The 18,044-nt window shown below is 42.8% G+C and overlaps 1 protein-coding gene across 1 annotated transcript in view; it reads left to right on the top strand.

The window, feature by feature from the left end:
* The window catches only part of LOC107186474 (frequenin-1), a 33,149-nt gene extending 22,797 nt beyond the window's left edge, over positions 1-10,352 (top strand). Inside the window, exons 2-7 of the mRNA XM_015574337.1 lie at positions 4,262-4,286; positions 4,679-4,727; positions 4,825-4,914; positions 6,185-6,263; positions 6,933-7,021; positions 10,179-10,352. Coding sequence (XP_015429823.1) covers positions 4,262-4,286; positions 4,679-4,727; positions 4,825-4,914; positions 6,185-6,263; positions 6,933-7,021; positions 10,179-10,352 — 506 coding nt within the window. The remainder of the gene's footprint in view (positions 1-4,261; positions 4,287-4,678; positions 4,728-4,824; positions 4,915-6,184; positions 6,264-6,932; positions 7,022-10,178) is intronic.
* Positions 10,353-18,044: the final 7,692 nt, after the last annotated feature.

Genomic DNA, 18,044 nt, shown 5'->3' with positions numbered 1-18,044 from the left:
ACTTGGCTTTTAACCTGAATTATGTATCATCGTTTCGAGGGAAATCGTTAAGGAAAAACGGTGTGGCATGACGATGCAAAGTTACTGTACAAACATTTAATCAACGAATCTAAATCGAAAGACAGGGGTACGACACGAAACCCTATTCGAAAGTTTGATCGTTATTACCAGTTGTCTTGTACGCGTGGCGATGTAAATTAATATAAAATGACATATGTACATAGAGACATTCAAGTACTTCGCCACGTGGCTGAAATTATCGTTACTCCCACGTTATATCGCTCGTGTCTGATCCAAGACAGGATCTCCCTTGTCCTTCCTCACTACAAAGATGGGCAAATTCATTATCTAAAGAGTTTTGAACAACGAATAAAAGTTTAGAAAAGTACTCCATCATTTATAATTGATTTAACGTGGAAATTTTATAATAAAGTAATACTTCTTCTTGAATAAATAGACACTTGGCAAACCGTTACAGTAAATTCTCAATGAGTGTTCGAAGGCTCCTCAGCACTTAATATTAAATATTTCATAAACTAATGGTCATATGCGACTGAAACAAATGTTATTGGCTCCAGAATTCCAAACTCTATCACTGTCCTAAACCTCGTTATAAAATCAGCGTTACACCTGGGGAACGACCTCTCTTTATTAGTAAAGAGCCTTCGAAAACTCATCGAGGATTTACTGTATTTATACTTATTAACTTTTTAAAAATTAGGTTGACGGTTTTAGATACTATTGCTTTTCACTATATATTATTCAAACAAAATTGTGCCCAACTCTACCTCACCGACACTCCCCCCCTCCCAGGTGGTGACAGGTTATCGTACTGTTTTTTTCCCGAAAATTCTTCAATTTTCATTCACCGTGATTCACGTCGACGGGTATCGATCGCTCGTTGTACGCAATCCAACGTTCCCTCTTTCAGGGATGTAAGCTTCAATCATCGCTGCGAAACGTTTAAAAGATTCATCCACGGATCGGTACTGGGGGTCAACCGAGGCAAAAAGAACGGAATGGAAATTTATTCCGTCTCGTGGGTAAAACTGCTTTCCTTTCTTCCGTTTCTGTAACGCGCCTATAGGTGTTCGCTAATGTTACAATATGATTTATGTCCCGCATAATCCACTTTCTACCCATTTCGTTGTGCATACGTGGCGAAGCCAGCACTGTAAACGACGCTATTAAAATCGTCGAACGACCTTTAACTAGAGCCTTGAACGCCGTTACGTGTTGGATAGCCATTTTAAGGTCTGTTGAACGTTTTATTAACAATTTGACGGTCGACCTTTGCAATACGCAACAGTTAATGGGCTCTCACCCCGGCACCTTCCGTTTTATAACGGGTTCACCGTCCGAAAAGCTGTCGGTAAATATACTCTTCCGAACACTCGAGACGCTCGAGAACACTCGAACCTATCGGAGAATACTCTAGATATGTAGATTTCCTGGAGGTCAAGATGTGTTGAATCCCTGTGCGGTTATCGAGCGTGTAGGTGTCGGGATGATCGATACGCTGTCAATGATAGAATCGTACAAGACAATACAGGGTGTAAAAAAAATGTTGAGGACCCAGAAATGATAGACTCGGGAAATTATTTGAAACAAGTTTCTCCTTAGCAAGAATGTTATCCGAGGTTTTGTTAACGAGATATTAATGAAAAACCCCGACCAAACACCTCACAAGTCTCCCATTTCATTGATTATTCTTTGGAATCTTTCTTTTCAACACATAACGTATCGAATATCGTGTCGTCATTCGTGTCGAATAACCCAAAACTGTTTCTTTCGACACGACCTTGCGGTTGACCTCTTCAGACGCAAGATCCTCCACCAAAGTGATGAACACGTCTGGACGGACGAATCTTCGAAACAAAAGCTGTATTAGAACGTCAAGGAATGAAGACCTCGTCCTGATTCCTTGATACGGAGCTATTATCGCGCAGCCATTATTCTCGGTTCGTATTACCGTTAACCCTCTGTAACGCCGTCCAACTTTGAAGTCACGTTCTATCTGCAGCCCATTGTGATCCTAATCTTCAAAATTAAGATCCCAAAGTCGAAAACTTAATTTGAAATTGCTTGGTTAACGCCTTCTTCTTTATGTCTTCGACCTGGCATCGAATCTCTTCTAACTACTTTTCGTCTTCTTATTGTTCTACTCCATAACGATTGATCGTTAAAAAAAAATACGCAGAAATTATCTTCTATCTGTTTCGGTCCATCTGGTCGGCTGTCTTGCTTGTTCTAGAGTGGACGACGATCACTTTAGCAACGACAGAGACCGATGTCCGTTTAGGAAAGAACGATTAGCATTACCGCAACAACGATCGTTCCCCGTTCATTTTCAGACGTGATTTTTCGATTCGTTCCACGATTTACCATAATTCGAGGCGAAATACTTTAACGAGTGGAAGGAATTGCGCGTTCACAGCTCGGCGGGTTCGAAAATTTCATGCAAACCAGACGGCAGACTGTTCTGGGATGGGTTTGTTCTGCGGCAGGATATTCACGCGACAGTCGTTACGAGTAAATTGTATGTTCCAGGCGTCACCGTCGTCGTCGCCACGTTGTCGCGTACACCACCTAAAGATGGCGAATGAAAATACGATAGACAGAAGAAATATGATTCTACGAGAAACGAAGAAAAAGACCTCGAGATTTAACTGGAATTGTTGAAATTCCGAACGATTCTGCGTTATTTTCGGTTTTTCGACGGCGAAATAAGAATAGTATCAGGGGAAAAAAAACAGGGAGAAATAAAACTCAATTCCACGGTTCGCAAAAAAAAAAAAAAAACCGATAACGTCAACGAAAACGAATCGTGGATACGTTCGAAGCATAACTTTCATCTGGTCCCCGCTTTATCGAGTATAATACGTCCGATATGCGACGACGCGATTCGTCGTCGAAAGATTTGAGAAAGCACTCTCGAACCGAAAAAGAAACGGGCTGGCGTTTTTGTCTGGCTTCTCAAAAAACCAGAGTTAGCGTCCTTGTACCAGTGACGGCATGCTCGCTCGAAAACTACGCGCAAATTTATCGAAGGCTATAAAAATCGGGCGCGACCGAAGCGACGAGCCAGAAGGATTATGTATGCGCGGTTTGTCAAAAGGGGACTTTAGCTGGTTACCAAAGAAGGCGACGATTTTTGTGTTACGTATATACCACGCTGTTAATCGAACTTTTCCTTGGAGAATTCGAGTTTTAGGAAAGAAACCGAGGTGATATGTTTCGTTACAATTTTATCTTCCATGATCGATAAAATTGGTGGTTTGCTAGTTAAACGTTAGATAGTTGAACGAAACGGCGGAATGGATTGTAATTTCAAGTCCACAGAAACTTTAACACTAGAACTACCAAGCAAGTCAAAATGACTTGCCAATACACTCTTACAACGATGATTAAAATGTCATAACAATACATTTTCTCAGATCTTTTGTACCTTTTATTACGATACGACATTAAAGAAATTAGTTAATTTATAAATTTGTATATCTTCAAAAGTTTGTCATACTTATCGATCGATCGAAAAAGATATGCGTTTATCATTGGTAGGTCTAGTGTTAAGGGCTTCCATGTAATAAAAGAAAAATCAAGAATGATGAAATTGTACTAAAAGTTTCGTTTTGAAGTTTCGAGATTCAACAGTTCAAGATTTGGGCCAGAAATGCCTGAAACCAGACAATCTGCGTGTAAACGACAAGCGTAGGACACGACAGTGACTGCACATACACTGGCGTCGACAATGCTCGCGAATGAATGACCCGCGGATGTTGGGATTGTATCAAAGCAACACTTAAGAGATTTTGTAACTGTCAAGATCGAATTTTAAATGATAAACTATCATTGATAATAATATTAATAAATATTTGGCACATGAAAATTAGATTTACTAACATTTATACCTTTTTAGCAAACACCCTGTATAGTTCCTACCTAATGGCTCACGAACGTCATTCGAGCCTTCATCGCCGCGTAACGTTTTTATCAAGCAGCCGTGATTCGTTATCGAAAAACGATCCAATGCCTAGTATACTTAATTGCTTCGAATCTTCGATAAGAAATTCTTTTTTCAGTTTTCAGGTTATCTAAATTGTTCGTACAATCGATAATTTTTCATTTCCCGTCTCTGTGCTGATAATAAACTTGGGAAATCTTTCATCCGTTATAAATACATCGATTCTTTTATCGATTCTTTAACACCTTGTTGTGCCATAACTTCGTCTTAAAGCGGACTTGTCCATTTCTGTTTCAGTTACCGAGAGGGAGATTCGGCAATGGTGAGTTCAAATAAGCAAATCTCGGCCCGCTATCCTGGATCAAACATTCGATTCGACAAAAATGTAGAAAAACGTTATTCATCGAGAAACACAGTCGAAAAAAAATACTAAACGAAAAAGTTGATACTAGAGTACATTCATTTCAGATTTATCGATCGTGTCGTATTCGTGTATTATGTATATCGCGACCAAACAATCGATTTTGTGCAGCAATATTTTTGTCTGTCCTTTGACAAAAATATCATCAGATTCGTCTTTTGTGTTTGTAATACCGTTCCTATCGTTACCTCAATTCTCCGTTTACGAAGCACAGGATTTAATTGCGCGAAATTTAAACATTTCTCGAACCCATAATCAAATTCGATAAAACCGTTCGACGACTGTTTGTTTAGGCACAAAGGATTCCTGAAAGACTGCCCGGATGGACTGCTGACGGAACAGGTATGACCTCGTTACAGCCAACGCTTTAGTCGACCAAAAAATCGACACAAGATGGAAAGAATTTTAAGATAAGCCTGTATCTATTGCGTGATTTCAGGGTTTCATAAAGATCTACAAGCAATTCTTTCCTGACGGCGATCCTTCGAAGTTCGCGACCCTCGTTTTTCGAGTTTTCGACGAGAACAACGTAAGTTTTTTCGACGCGTTTCACCGACGAAATTTCGCGATGTTCACGGTTCGGTCGAGTGAGAATTAAACGAGCTTCCTAGAAATTCCTGCGAAGATACTCGAACGGGTATTCTCGCGAACATTTCTACTGAGAATCACAGGAACCACCGTAGGCGTTCGGGACAAAAGATTAAAAAGTCTCTGCCTCTTTCGTAAAGCAATTCGAGGAGAATAAAGGGTGCTCGGGACAGGGTCGACTTTGATTCGGAACTCGAGCTAGCTTCCGTTAAGATCGATCGATCCGTTTCAACGATACAACGTTATCCGGTATTTCCATGAACTTGCTCGTCTAATTCACAGTCACGCGATTCTCCCCACGAATTCCTCGCCGCGTATACTCCTTTATCGCGAGACAATAAAAGCATTCCCTCGCGGATTATAAAATTGAAACCAACCACGAATATCCGTTCATCTTCTATACGATGAAATGCAGGGAATAAGTCTGATACTTTTTATATTTCCTTCTCGAAACCATCGTAAGGACATCGTTTCGAAATATTACCACAGCTAAAATACATCCGAATGCTTCGTAAAAATATATCGCTCTGGCTGATGTAGCTTTCGATTACACCCACGTGAATGCCGAATTTTATGCAAAGCGGGCCATCTGTATACGTTTCGCTGCCCTTCTACGGTTGCAATAATAAAAAAAAAAAAAAAATTGCCTTTCCGAATGCTGTCCTTGCATTTCCATTTTACAACTCTTAAACGGAGAATTTATCGGGCGAACGGACGATGCAAACGAAAAACGCGTCTGCCCGTTCGAAAGGGAGTAAAAAAAAAAAATAAAGAAACAGTTCGTCTACGTTCGATAAAACAATTTCAAATCCCTTGAACGATTCGCGATACTCTTGTTTCGTATTCCGTTAAGGGAAAACCGTTTCGCCTTACCGACGACGTTCGCACGCGCCTTTCATATTTCCCTTTATTCGCTTCCGGATGCTATCCACTCGGATAACGGCCCGTTGTCGACACTGTCTGCCCTTGTGTTTATTGGCCTCCCTCGCAATCTCACGATGCTTCCCCCTAAGCGATTCGTCGGGTCGAGTAAACACCTCCAGAACTCGCATAAGCGTTCGCAAATGGCCGATTCGCGAACAATCAAATTCCACGATGGATACGTCGTTCGACGCGGTGACAAATACGACCGCGGGACGCGCGTAATTAGACGATACACAGACGGTTCGACGGGAACAGTTAAGCTGGATCGACCCACGATTATCTTGCAGGACGGCACGATAGAATTCGAGGAGTTCATAAGGGCGCTCTCGGTGACGTCACGGGGCAATTTGGACGAGAAACTGCATTGTAAGTGTACAATTACAATTTCCTTTTGATAAATGATCATGGACCACGCGACGGAAATAAGTATTTTCGGCTAGAATCGGAAAATTGCGTTTAACCACGTTGACTGCCGCAGTGGAAAAGGCTGTATATAGCCAGATGTAGTTCATTTTGGTTTTTTTTTAGTCATGAATGATTGAAATTATATGGAGCAAGTTATGCAGAAACCTACCGACCATCGAAATGATAAAAAATTAATTAAACAGAGAACGGAATCCCATAATTTTGTGATCTTTATTTTGGATGGCCAACCCATGAATCAACTCTTATGATATACAATTATTAAAACGACCAAGCCATAGCAAAATTCAAAATAAAATCAAAAATAATATTAATTATACTGTGCTTACTATTAAATAAGCCGTTAAAAAGCATTGTAAAGAAGAAATTAAATATACCCAATAGAAATAAGGCCACTTTTTTTTAAATTGGTAAAATATTTTACGGTCAGACACTTGAGTTATTGTTCTACTACATTATAACATTTTGATGCGTGCTTCGAAGACCCACGACGTTGAAACGCGTTTCGTAAGATTCGTTTCCTACTGAAACATGAATTACGATTTTCGCGATACCGAATACGAAGGTGGAAGACGAACAATCGCAGAACTTCGGTTCTTTACTTGTTTCCAGGGGCATTTAGGCTGTACGATGTGGACAACGACGGTTTCATCACGAGAGCTGAGATGTACAATATCGTCGAAGCGATATACGAAATGGTGGTGAGTACATTTCCGCCTAGGTAGACAGCTTGATGAAACGTTTCGAACTTCAAGCCACTCGAACGTCGACCACGCGACTAGAGATATTGATAAATAACTGACTACCACACCTCCGACATACCACCACCTGGAGTCTCTTTGAATAGTTCATAGTGTCTCGAGTTTGAAGTTGGAAACGTCCTGAAACTGTTCGAAATTAGTATAGCGGCGTTATCAAACATATTTTAAGCAATTTGTTTAGGGACCAATCAATTTATATTCATAATACATCCCGAAGGTTCGTATATTTAATTAGTTTATATCATTAAAATTATCGAGTGTCTACACCTTATATTTCATATACAGAGTGTCCCAAAATAGGTAATCCTTTAAAGGGACATATTTTGAGATACCTTATATATCATTAGGAACCTGTACAGTTTCATCTTACAAAACCCAATTAAAATCGTCCTAAAGAAGTCCTTCTAGTATACTCTACCTATAATAGTATATGAAAATGCGTTCCTTTCGCGAGAATCTCGGGCCTTTTACTTTCCGACAGCCGGGCTATAAACTAAAGTCGATGCCCTTAATCGTTATTCGATAATAGAAAAGTTCACCCTCGGGAACGAAACGTAACTTCGCAACGTGTTGCCTGCGTTCATTCTTATCCGTTTCAGAAAGTTTATAGCTGGTGATTATCGTCCGTTTCCTTCTATGCTGTCTCGAAACACCGTAAAGCCGCTGTCCATAGTAAATACGTGACACGCCCGTTAATATTTAACGATAATCGCATCACGTTCTGTTTCTTAAAGCGTGCATCTGTGGTTAAACAAAATCCTACCTGCATAATACATACATCTGTTTTTCATTTCATTTCATTATTTTCAACGTGTCACGTTTGCCTAGGTAGCAATTCAAATGCAAATCACCCACATCTGACGCTGATAAGAAATTTCACTTTACCACAATTTTCGCTAGAAACTCGATATTTTTGCAACGTGCGTGCATCACGAGATTACGACGAACCAGGGTAATTCGATCAGAAAATCTTTCTACTAAAACCCTCCTTCCGCATCAATAACCGAGAAATCCGCTTAAACCGGACAGCTACGCTGTTAAACATATACAATACACATATGAATATCGAAATTTCGCCAGATATTTATTTAACGTAAATCTTGAAATTTTTACGGGATCGAAACGTCACCATATTTCGGCGACCCTTTCGCAGAATCTATTCGATAAACTATCGATACCTGTACAATACACATATGAATATCGAAATGTCGCCAGATATTTATTTAACGCAAGTCTTGAAATTTTGACGGGATCGAAACGTCACCATATTTCGGCGACCCTTTCGCAGAATCTATTCGATAAAGTATCGATACCTATACAATACACATATGAATATCGAAATGTCGCCAGATATTTATTTAACGCAAATCTTGAAATTTTTACGGGATCGAAACGTCACCATATTTCGGCGACCCTTTCGCAGAATCTATTCGATAAAGTATCGAACAACCGGGCACACGGGTTTACCGGGCGAATAAACGATTCGCAGTTTCGCGATAATTTATTATCACCCGAGTACGGTACAAGGAGCAGGAAGAAGATAAAAGTCGGATATTTCTTTGATGAATCGTCCAGCCGAGTTTCCCGACGCGGTGGCAACGCGGAAAAAGGTATAAGTAACGAGTTTAAGTAACCGCCCGTTGCGTCTATGTATACCCAGCGCTGGGATTAAATTTGCAAAAGTAGGTCGTGAACTTCGATGCTCGATAAAAGAACAAAAAAAACAACTCGCTGGGCAATGAGGTTGGAAAACAAAATAAATCAAAAGCTGTTTAGGAGGTATTAACCATCGACGCTCGTGTACTTTACGTTTTCGTTACAGAGAACTCGCTGGTCCGCGTTAGTTAATTCTCCAGAGTCCCGATACACGTTCGCGGGGTCTGCAGCAGTGGCGGCATCGAAACCGGGACACCAACGACAAAGAAAGACTTTTATCCAATGATTTCTCGCGGCCAGCGTGCCGTGGTCGCCGCGGCATAATTTCAGTTTCAAGCGAGATAGAACGCATACCGCCACCCCGTGCACAAAAGCTAGGTTTATCGTTGTGATATGACGACGCGTGTGTACGTGTAACGAAAACACAGGAACGCCTGAAACGACGCGAACTTTTCTTTACTCGCGAGAGCTAATGAAACGCGAGATTCTAGATATGCTCGCCCGTGGAGCGTAGAACGTTTATATTGTTGCAGAAATCGTTTAATTAAAGCCCTCGACAAGCGAGAAATGTAGCGGAAAAATTCAGGCCATTCCTGAGCCAATGATTCTGTTAATTTACAAACGTGGAAGTATTGCGTGGACCAGGCAGATAAAACCATTACGATGGTGATTTCAGTGGAATAACCGATTATCGGGAATACCGTGTGATCCACGTAGTATTGCCCAGGAACTTCTACCGAAACGTAAAATACCGGCATTTTTTATTGCACCTTCGCCCTATATAACCCTATACATATAGCTTAAATGTACCTATAAACACTTTGATTTTTGGATCACCGATCTCACGGTTCCCAAAGTGAAGAGATCTGAGAAGGTATTCCAGTTACTTTATTTTCTTTACTTCGCATTTAACATTTTAAGATTCAAAGATTACACGCCCAACTACGCCTGGAAATTTTGATAATAGAGACAGTTTACCTAAACGGACGCTGAACAAAACTTTGAAAAAGGAACGGTGATCCAAAAAGGGTTAGGAAAGTACGACCTATCGGTAAGTAATTACAGTAGACTCTAGCTATATTGCCACTGAACATATTGCCACGCGAGGCATTTCCCCTTCACACGTCCTTTCGAGCACACAACTTCGTTCCCCCACCACGTCGCGTACGCCTGCGCACCAGCACGATCCAGCTTTTGCGCCGAGGCTATGACGATAGAACATAGCATGGAGGGGGCTCTCAACTCATTGCCATTTTACTCACCTACAGCCTCGACCATGGCAATATAGTTAGAGTCCACTGTATACTAAATTGCATAGGTATTCTGTCGAGGAATCGGTCGATCTCGTGTCAGGTTAATCTCTGGTCGATACTATAAACCAGCGACGGAAGAAACCGGCCAGTAGACGGATGGCTAACAGATCGTGCGGTGAATGTTACAGGGGCAGCCGCCGCAGGCGGAGGACGAGAACACGCCGCAGAAAAGGGTGGACAAGATCTTCGATCAAATGGACGTAGACCACGACGACAAGCTGACACTCGAGGAGTTCCGGGAGGGCAGCAAGGCCGATCCCAGGATCGTGCAGGCGTTAACGCTGGGCGGCGCCGGCGAGTAATGCCGAAAGTTCATCGAGACCGAACGATCCGTCGTCGTCGGTCGTTCAGAATCGAACGACCGCGTGCCCCGTATTGGTCCACCCACGTTGGAAAGGATAGGAGAGGAAATCAGTCGATCGATAAACGAGGCTTAGGGGGTGATCTTAACGCAGCTACGCCGTAATCGATCCCGAAGCCCCGCGTATACACGCATACATAAAAGGTACATACGTGCGAATCGACGCGACGAGGCGCGACCTTATTCGAAGAATTCCCTTCGTTCTTCTATTCGCGGAAACGATCGTCGTCCTGCTCGCAGGACATCGTTCCGTTAATCGTGCATCGATACGGATAATAGAGAACGTAGATGTTTCAAGTAGCGGAAATCGATTCTCCTAGATCGTTGTACTCGATCTCGAATTCTTTGATTTTTTCCGTACCTACGAATCGACGAACGAAACGAACGATCCGGATATTAGTCTCGCGGCGAATCGATAAGGAGACCCGGTTGATCGTCCCGTCCCGCGATGAATTTCGTCGCGTGAACATTTCACTCGGTAAAAATGGAAATTACTTGTATACCATTGTCGACGGGAATGTCGTGAACGGAAGAAGAATTTCGAAGATCGCGTTTCGCATCAGCTACGATCTTGCGGATGCATTCTGAAGAGGGATTTAAGTCCGTTGAGAAGAACGGAAGCCCGCGTCGAGAATAAACGAGTACAATTACATTACCCGCTTATAGATTCTCCGTGGCGTTCACGCGTTAAACTTTAACCGGAGGATTTATCGTGGATCGTTGGATCGTGCACCGTGTGCTGGGAAAACGTTTGCACTCGCGTGCGTACTTGGATAAGCGTCGTGGCCGGATTTCTTTTTTAGAAACGAACAATCGTTTCCCACACACTACTTCATTTATTACAGGATTGTTATCCTTTCGTTATTCCATCGCGATCGAGCTTACCGATTTCTTCCGATTCTCTTTGAGAATGCAAAACGATTTCTCAACGATTCGGACTCGACTGTTCCTCGATGGAAAGCTTCGGCGTTGACGTAATTTTTTTACGGCCACGAACCGAATATAGGTGTACGGTGAAAGAAAGGGAAACGGAAGGAAGGCGTGGAGAACGGCTAGGAAGCCATTAAAGAAGGAAACGGGCCAAAGGACGCGAATCTTCAGAGAAAATACGCGAAAGCGAGAGGGCCGAATGGTAGCTGGAACGGAATGCAGTTCATTCGAGGAAAGGGCACGCGCGCGAAGCTGCCGGAGAAAAGATGCGAACCCATTGAAATATGCGGAGGATAGAGGCAAGGTTCGAGGCGGGCCGTGGGGCTAAATTTCTCGACCTTTCAACCGGTGCGCTCTAATACCGCTTCCTCCCCCATCGCCGGGGAAAAAGACAATTTCGTCCTCCTTTCTCCTACTCTCTTTTTTCTTCTTCCTTTCCTTCGAGTTCTCATATTTTCCACGGCTTCCTCGCGGTGCTACTGGGGAAAATTTCGTTTCCACCCGCGCAGCCATGCTTTCCCGGGATCGGTATTACCCGCCGATAAGAAGAGGAAAAAACAGATGGGGGAAGAGAAACACAGTCTAGATAGAATTACTTTTTCTCGGATGCGTTACGTATTTACGACGTCTCGGGTCTTGGCGTACCCTTTAAAAAATCACTCGATAGAATTGCAGTTCAGACGAGCGTCGGTCGCCAGACGGAGTTCCGTTAAAAATTTAAGGCTCTGGCTATCTGCGGGTTTACGGTACAAGGAAAACGAAAAATGGGGAAGGGTCTTCCCGTTCCAAGATCGAACTGTGGTTTCTTCTTCTTCTTGCGAGACAACCAGAAGGTATATATCCTGGACGCGTGATTAGCGATCGAACAGGTAGCCGAATAGAGGATAGAGGTAAAACGGCGAAGCAAACTTGCACGTAGATGTCCCAATTATTGCCAACTTAAAATTGTAGCGTAACATCATTTAATCGTTTTATTTGTTTTAACCCTCTATGGGCCGGTGTAACTTTCACGTCAGATACTAATATATCGATATTTTATTAAATAATTTAACTCTTGTCATAACGTGGCGTATACATCTTGTTATATAATATCTTCTTACTAACAAATATTATACATATAACAAAATGTATACGCCACCTTATGACAAGAGTTAAATTATTTAATAAAATATCGATATATTAGTATGTGACTTGAAAGTTACACCGGCCCATAGAGGGTTAAAACAAATAAAATGATTAAATTATTATCTTCTTACTAACAAATAACATTATAAAACAAAAAATTGCTGAAAAAAACATGTGGGTTCATTATTAATCTGTATTTTAAATGTATAGTCCTGAAAAAATTTCGGCTCATATAGGATTAAAATAAATAAAATGACAGTATTAGGGACACTTGCAGTAAATGGGACATTTACAGCTATATTAGTAACAAAAGATCGGATCGGAATTATAAATTTCCTTTTCTTCACTGTTCTTTCCCCTACGCTGGTTTCTTTCTCGTAACGCTCATTCGATACAGTATTCGTAATTCCCTCTCCGCATCTGACCAACGATTGTCTGAACAAAAAACGCAGCAACTTTCGCTTTAGCTGTTCGAAAGACAATTCGACGGAATTAACGAGCGTCGAATCGAAACGCGGACTCGCGATGTCGGTCGAGCGAAGCAATTTATCAGGTTTGTTAATTGAAAATTGAAACGGATATACGCGAACGCGTGCAACGAAATCAAATCAACGTTCATGGTGTATTTTTTAACGCGCATCGTGTCGTTTCGAGGTTCGTTAACGCGCGTCCCTCATCTCGACGCGACTCGAAATGATACTCGTTACACTTTGGACAATTTTCGTGACAGACTCCTTAAAGGCAAACTCGTTCGTTTTCGTCGTTTCTTTGTCACCAAAATTCCCACGTTAAATACGGTTTCTTTCCTATTCCTCGATGCCTGAAATTCTTTCATAGCGAGGGACGTGTTTCTCGATTTCCTAATTTCCCACGAGGCTGTAATCTTGCAATTTCATGCAAATTTTATCTACCTACACGCTTAAAATTAATCGTCAATTTCAGAGGGACCTTCTAAATTGATCGACGATCAAGAATTTTCAAATTGTTTCGAACAATTAATTATCAGTACGAACAATGTCATTTAACGGCACACCCTGGTTCACGCCTCGAACGTCAAGCTTCAATTCGAAAGAATTTCGCGTGTTCGTCGAGCCGACAATGAGACCCACTCACCGTGGAAGGGTTAATTAAACGACATTATGGGTGCCCGTTGTGCAGCGCACCTTTGGGAACAGCAATTAATCTTGAGCTCTTCCGTCCCAGAAATAAGTCTCGGAGGAATTTCTGCAATGTCACCGACGGAAGGCGCCTCCTCGTTCTTGTCCTCGTATTTTTTTCCCTAGTTAACTGTTCTTACAGAATTCCAGTTCCGGAATTAGTACTCCCGTTTCTTTGTCAACGTCCACCCACTTGTTTCATCTTCGTGCAAGGGAAAAGACAAGCAACCACGCCTCTTTTCGTACCGATCAAATTTTCACCATCCTTTTCTCGATCGTCTTAATTTCCGAATCGTATTTACTCCATTTTTTTCCAGCCTTTCCTCTAGAAATTATCGCGTGACAATATCTGTTCTCGGCGTTCTAAAGTCCACTGTCAAGCTGAAAGCTTTAATTCGTACGTTTACACGTAACGATTTTCAACGCAAAATCATCGCAAAACTGTTTACGTAGAGATCGTAGAGCCTGCGGAGAATCCCAAAATTTTCAGTTATCGTGGTAAAATGTTGAACTGGACTGCTTCGTTCCTCGTATTTCTTTTCCCTGCGCGGTCCTTTTTCGCTAACGAACGATCACGCGCAACGATAACCAGTAGGTGCACGCGTGAGAATCCCCCGGAGAAAGCAAGTTTATTTTCATATCGTAATATGCATAAACGTTGCACAGCCCTGACCTTCTCATTTCCACCTGGTGTCGCGACTTTCCAGCGCATTTCATATATGTCCACGGTCTCGACGGTCCGCGCAACCCTATTCCATTTGGCCGGGCTATTTGCCTCGTGTCACGTATCCAGCCAACAAAACGAATATTATCTAATATCGCGGTTTACCTCGAAGTTTTTCCTAACTTGAAATCGAACCAGTTTCGCTGCTCACACGTACACTACGGTTTACAAGTATTGGCACGTCTGATCTGTACTATGGCTGTCACGAATATTCGAATATCATCTAAACATTTATTTCGGACGTTCAGCAATTCCGTAATGCCTCGTAACATTCACTGCATATTCAATAAGCGTCCTAATAAACAAGCGGGAGTGTATACGTATCCATACATGTACGTATAAACGAGCCGCAATGTCCGACTACCGTCATCACATCCGCGGTTCTACGTGCACTACCGTTCGCCATTATACCGTTCTATCGAGTAGCTATCCCGTAAATTAGTCGTTCAACGTATGCACAACCACCCCCCCCCCCCAAATCAGTGATCTATCGTGAAACCCTTTCCGATGCCAGTTTCAAATTTCCTTCCCGAATATTTTATCCGATTTATTTCTCGAGCCTGGCACCTCCGGTGTTGTTTCCCAGGATCGATCACGGTATTGCAACGCGCGTAACAAACATTTACCAAAAGCTCGTTGGCTTCGTCGTTGTTGGCGAAACTTTCCAAACAACCGAAACACCCCCTAGTCGCTTCTCTAATTCATCGTGCCACGTCGAGAACTTTCCTCCGGCGCCCGAACTTTTCCAAATTTATGGTTGCAACGCGAACCAGTCCTGTCCATTCAACGAAATATCGTGGCGATCGAACCGTCTCGATTTTTCGTGCTGAAATACATTGGATTCGTGTACGCCTGGAGGACCCGTGCCCTCGAGCGCGTGCTCCGGAGATTAAACTCGTTCCCGAGTGTTCGGAAATGAAATTGTCCCCCCACGTATAATTTCTCCAGGCTTCCCCTTGTCTGGTTATGCAAGCGCGTATTTCGTACGCGTCATTTTCTCGAGATCGAGCCGCCATAATTTCACGGGGCGTCGAGCTACAGTTGCAAACGTGAATCAAATTAATCGCGGCGATTGGGTGACCGTGTCATTTTGACGGAAGCACCTCCGAGGCGACGCACGATATTCGAGCCGAACGGCACAGTTTTACTGATAGACGGTCGATCGATCGTTGTTCATCGAACTTACTCGCCGCTTGTATGCGTACCAAATATTTGCGAATCCAAACTTGGTTGTTCGCGCGGATAGGCACGGGAATTTTACCGTCTTGAAATCTTCGAATGCTTCCTCCGTGTAACGTAAGATCTCTTATGCGTTGGCAAACTTCCCACTGTTTTCCCTCCGTCAGCGTCCTTTGTCCTGACAGTCCACAAAGATTCACGGGCACTGCGACCACGAATATCGCTCCACAAGGTCTTTCGTATTATTCTTCTCTCTTTCGATTCACACCCAAAAAGATGTATCTACCATCCAATTTGACTCTATTCGATCAATTCGTTGATTTCTATGATCCCACCTAAATGCCTCGATAAACGAAAAGATAATATGTGTATAAAATGACGAGATCGAGGATTAACGAGCCTAGGAAATCTGTACTGTTCCAAAGCAGATCGTGGAACATACCGATGCGGGCGTAATACCTTTTCCCTGTCGATGGTCTGGTTCTTATGTAAATACCCTCGATGCGATCTAAAGAAGCAGAGAAACGGGCGAGTAAGCAGAGGGTAAACATCTGCGGCAAGGGAAATGTGTACCTGGGCCGGGCTGGAAAATCGGCGGCGATTCGCTCGGGTCTTTGCCCGAACCCGGGATATTTCCCTTCCTTTCCCTAGTTGGCAACCGAAACATGTTTGCCGGATTCGTTGATTCGGTCGGAGCACGACCGCTCTATTCCCCTTCGAATATAACGTCCAATCGAGAAATTTCTGAACATCACGAGTCCCAACCTTTTTTCAACGTGATCCAGCGAATTCAACATTATCGACCCATACAGCTGTTTCTATATTATACGAAAAGTATCTTAAAACAAAACAAGGCTAAAGCCTCGAAATCTGGCCCTCTGTACAGGCACCGACGTAACCACTGTCGTAAGACGCAAGGCGAAGTATCGAGGCGGAGGTTAAGATACGGAAATGCTTACGCCAGGATTCACACTAACGGTCAAAGGTACGGTCAGATCACGATTAATCTGAATTTAGACTATATCTGTCTTAGACATGAATGATAAAGACCTTTGCCCGATTCGACGTGAACTGACCATACTGTGACCGCTAATGTGAATCTGGTTTTAAGATTCATCGCGTGTCTTCGCACTAGATTGAAACGATTAAATGGAAAAGTTGGTGTTGTTCTACTCACCTGTAAATCCAAAGTGCACAAAGTTTATCGTTCGAATCCATCCGATATCGTAGAGAACTCGGGGCTGTCCTCGTTGGAAACCGCTTACGTGCCGCCGCTTCCACCAAAGGGATAACCGTTGTCTGAACGTCTATTTGCCATTTGGTTTGATCGGACGCGATGTGCGCGCCGTTAACGGTCGATGGACGAAATTGCAGCTGGAACTTTCCGTTTTGCCCAGCGAGACTTTTACGATATTTTCGTTTTGCCTTAATTCTTGCTGCATCCCAATTCTTTCAGTCGTTCCGCCATGTTGAATCCTTGGTGGTCGATCGTTCGAGAGATCGACTAAGCTACTTGTTGAGACTTGACTAAAAGTATCCAGTGACCTCTGGCAGGATTTCGAGTCACTTGTTGCGTCGTAATCAAAAGTACAACGAAGCTTTCACAGATGATACATATGTACCTCCCGCGCGTTAAACCGAAGAACAAGCCAAAAATTGTTCACCTCTTCTTCCGTGTAATATCCTCGATTCGTCTTTTACTCGATTGCGCCTGACGAGAGTAGGAACACCAAAAGAGAATCGTATCAGCTTTCTTCGTCGTTCGTACGGTCTACACGCGACACGTTTTCACGTATTCTTCTTCTTCTCTCTTACGATTTATAGTAAAAAGAAAACCCTAAGCAAACCGTTACAATTAGATAGTTCGAAACATAGTCGTCGCGTCGAGGGTTCGAAATAATCTTGTTACACGACACAAACACTGTAACTTTCTCACTGTACACGGTAATGTGACCGATTCGAAGCGGTCATCGCGAAATCGTGTCCGTGGTAAGGTGTTGTAAGTACTTGTATGCGTGATGCGCGCGAAAACTTTTCGAACTGACACGCAAGCGTTCCCTTCGAGCGTCGAGGCGGCCGGTGAACGGTCGTAATCGGGTTATTGTCAAATTGAAAACCTGGGATCTCCAAGGAACCGTTAAAAAGGACGCGATTCACCATTCTGCTTCGACGAACGAAGACGGGAGAACGAAATAGACGAAGGTGCCCCGAACGTGCTTCGAGCGCGATCGATAATCAGCCAACCGCGAACAGTAGCAATAATCGAAGAATTTTGTTAGCGATGTTAATAAGGAATTTTAAGAGTCCGATTGCAAGCGTAAAAGAGCGAGACAACAGCCCTCTTGCGGCGAATTTGGGAAGTTCTCGTTTCGATCGAGGCGCCATCATTCAGGGCAGACCTGGGCACTTCTGAAATGATATTTGAAATATTATTTCAAATAACATGTTATTTTATTTCATAATTATTTCCATGCCTGTGATCACGTCTGAAATAACATTATTTGAAATATTACTTCAA

Source organism: Dufourea novaeangliae, unplaced genomic scaffold (assembly GCF_001272555.1).
Source record: "Dufourea novaeangliae isolate 0120121106 unplaced genomic scaffold, ASM127255v1 scaffold65, whole genome shotgun sequence".
In the NCBI taxonomy this organism is placed as follows: domain Eukaryota; kingdom Metazoa; phylum Arthropoda; class Insecta; order Hymenoptera; family Halictidae; genus Dufourea; species Dufourea novaeangliae.
Note: the sequence above shows the minus strand (reverse complement) of the source record. Positions and strands in the feature narration are given on the sequence as shown.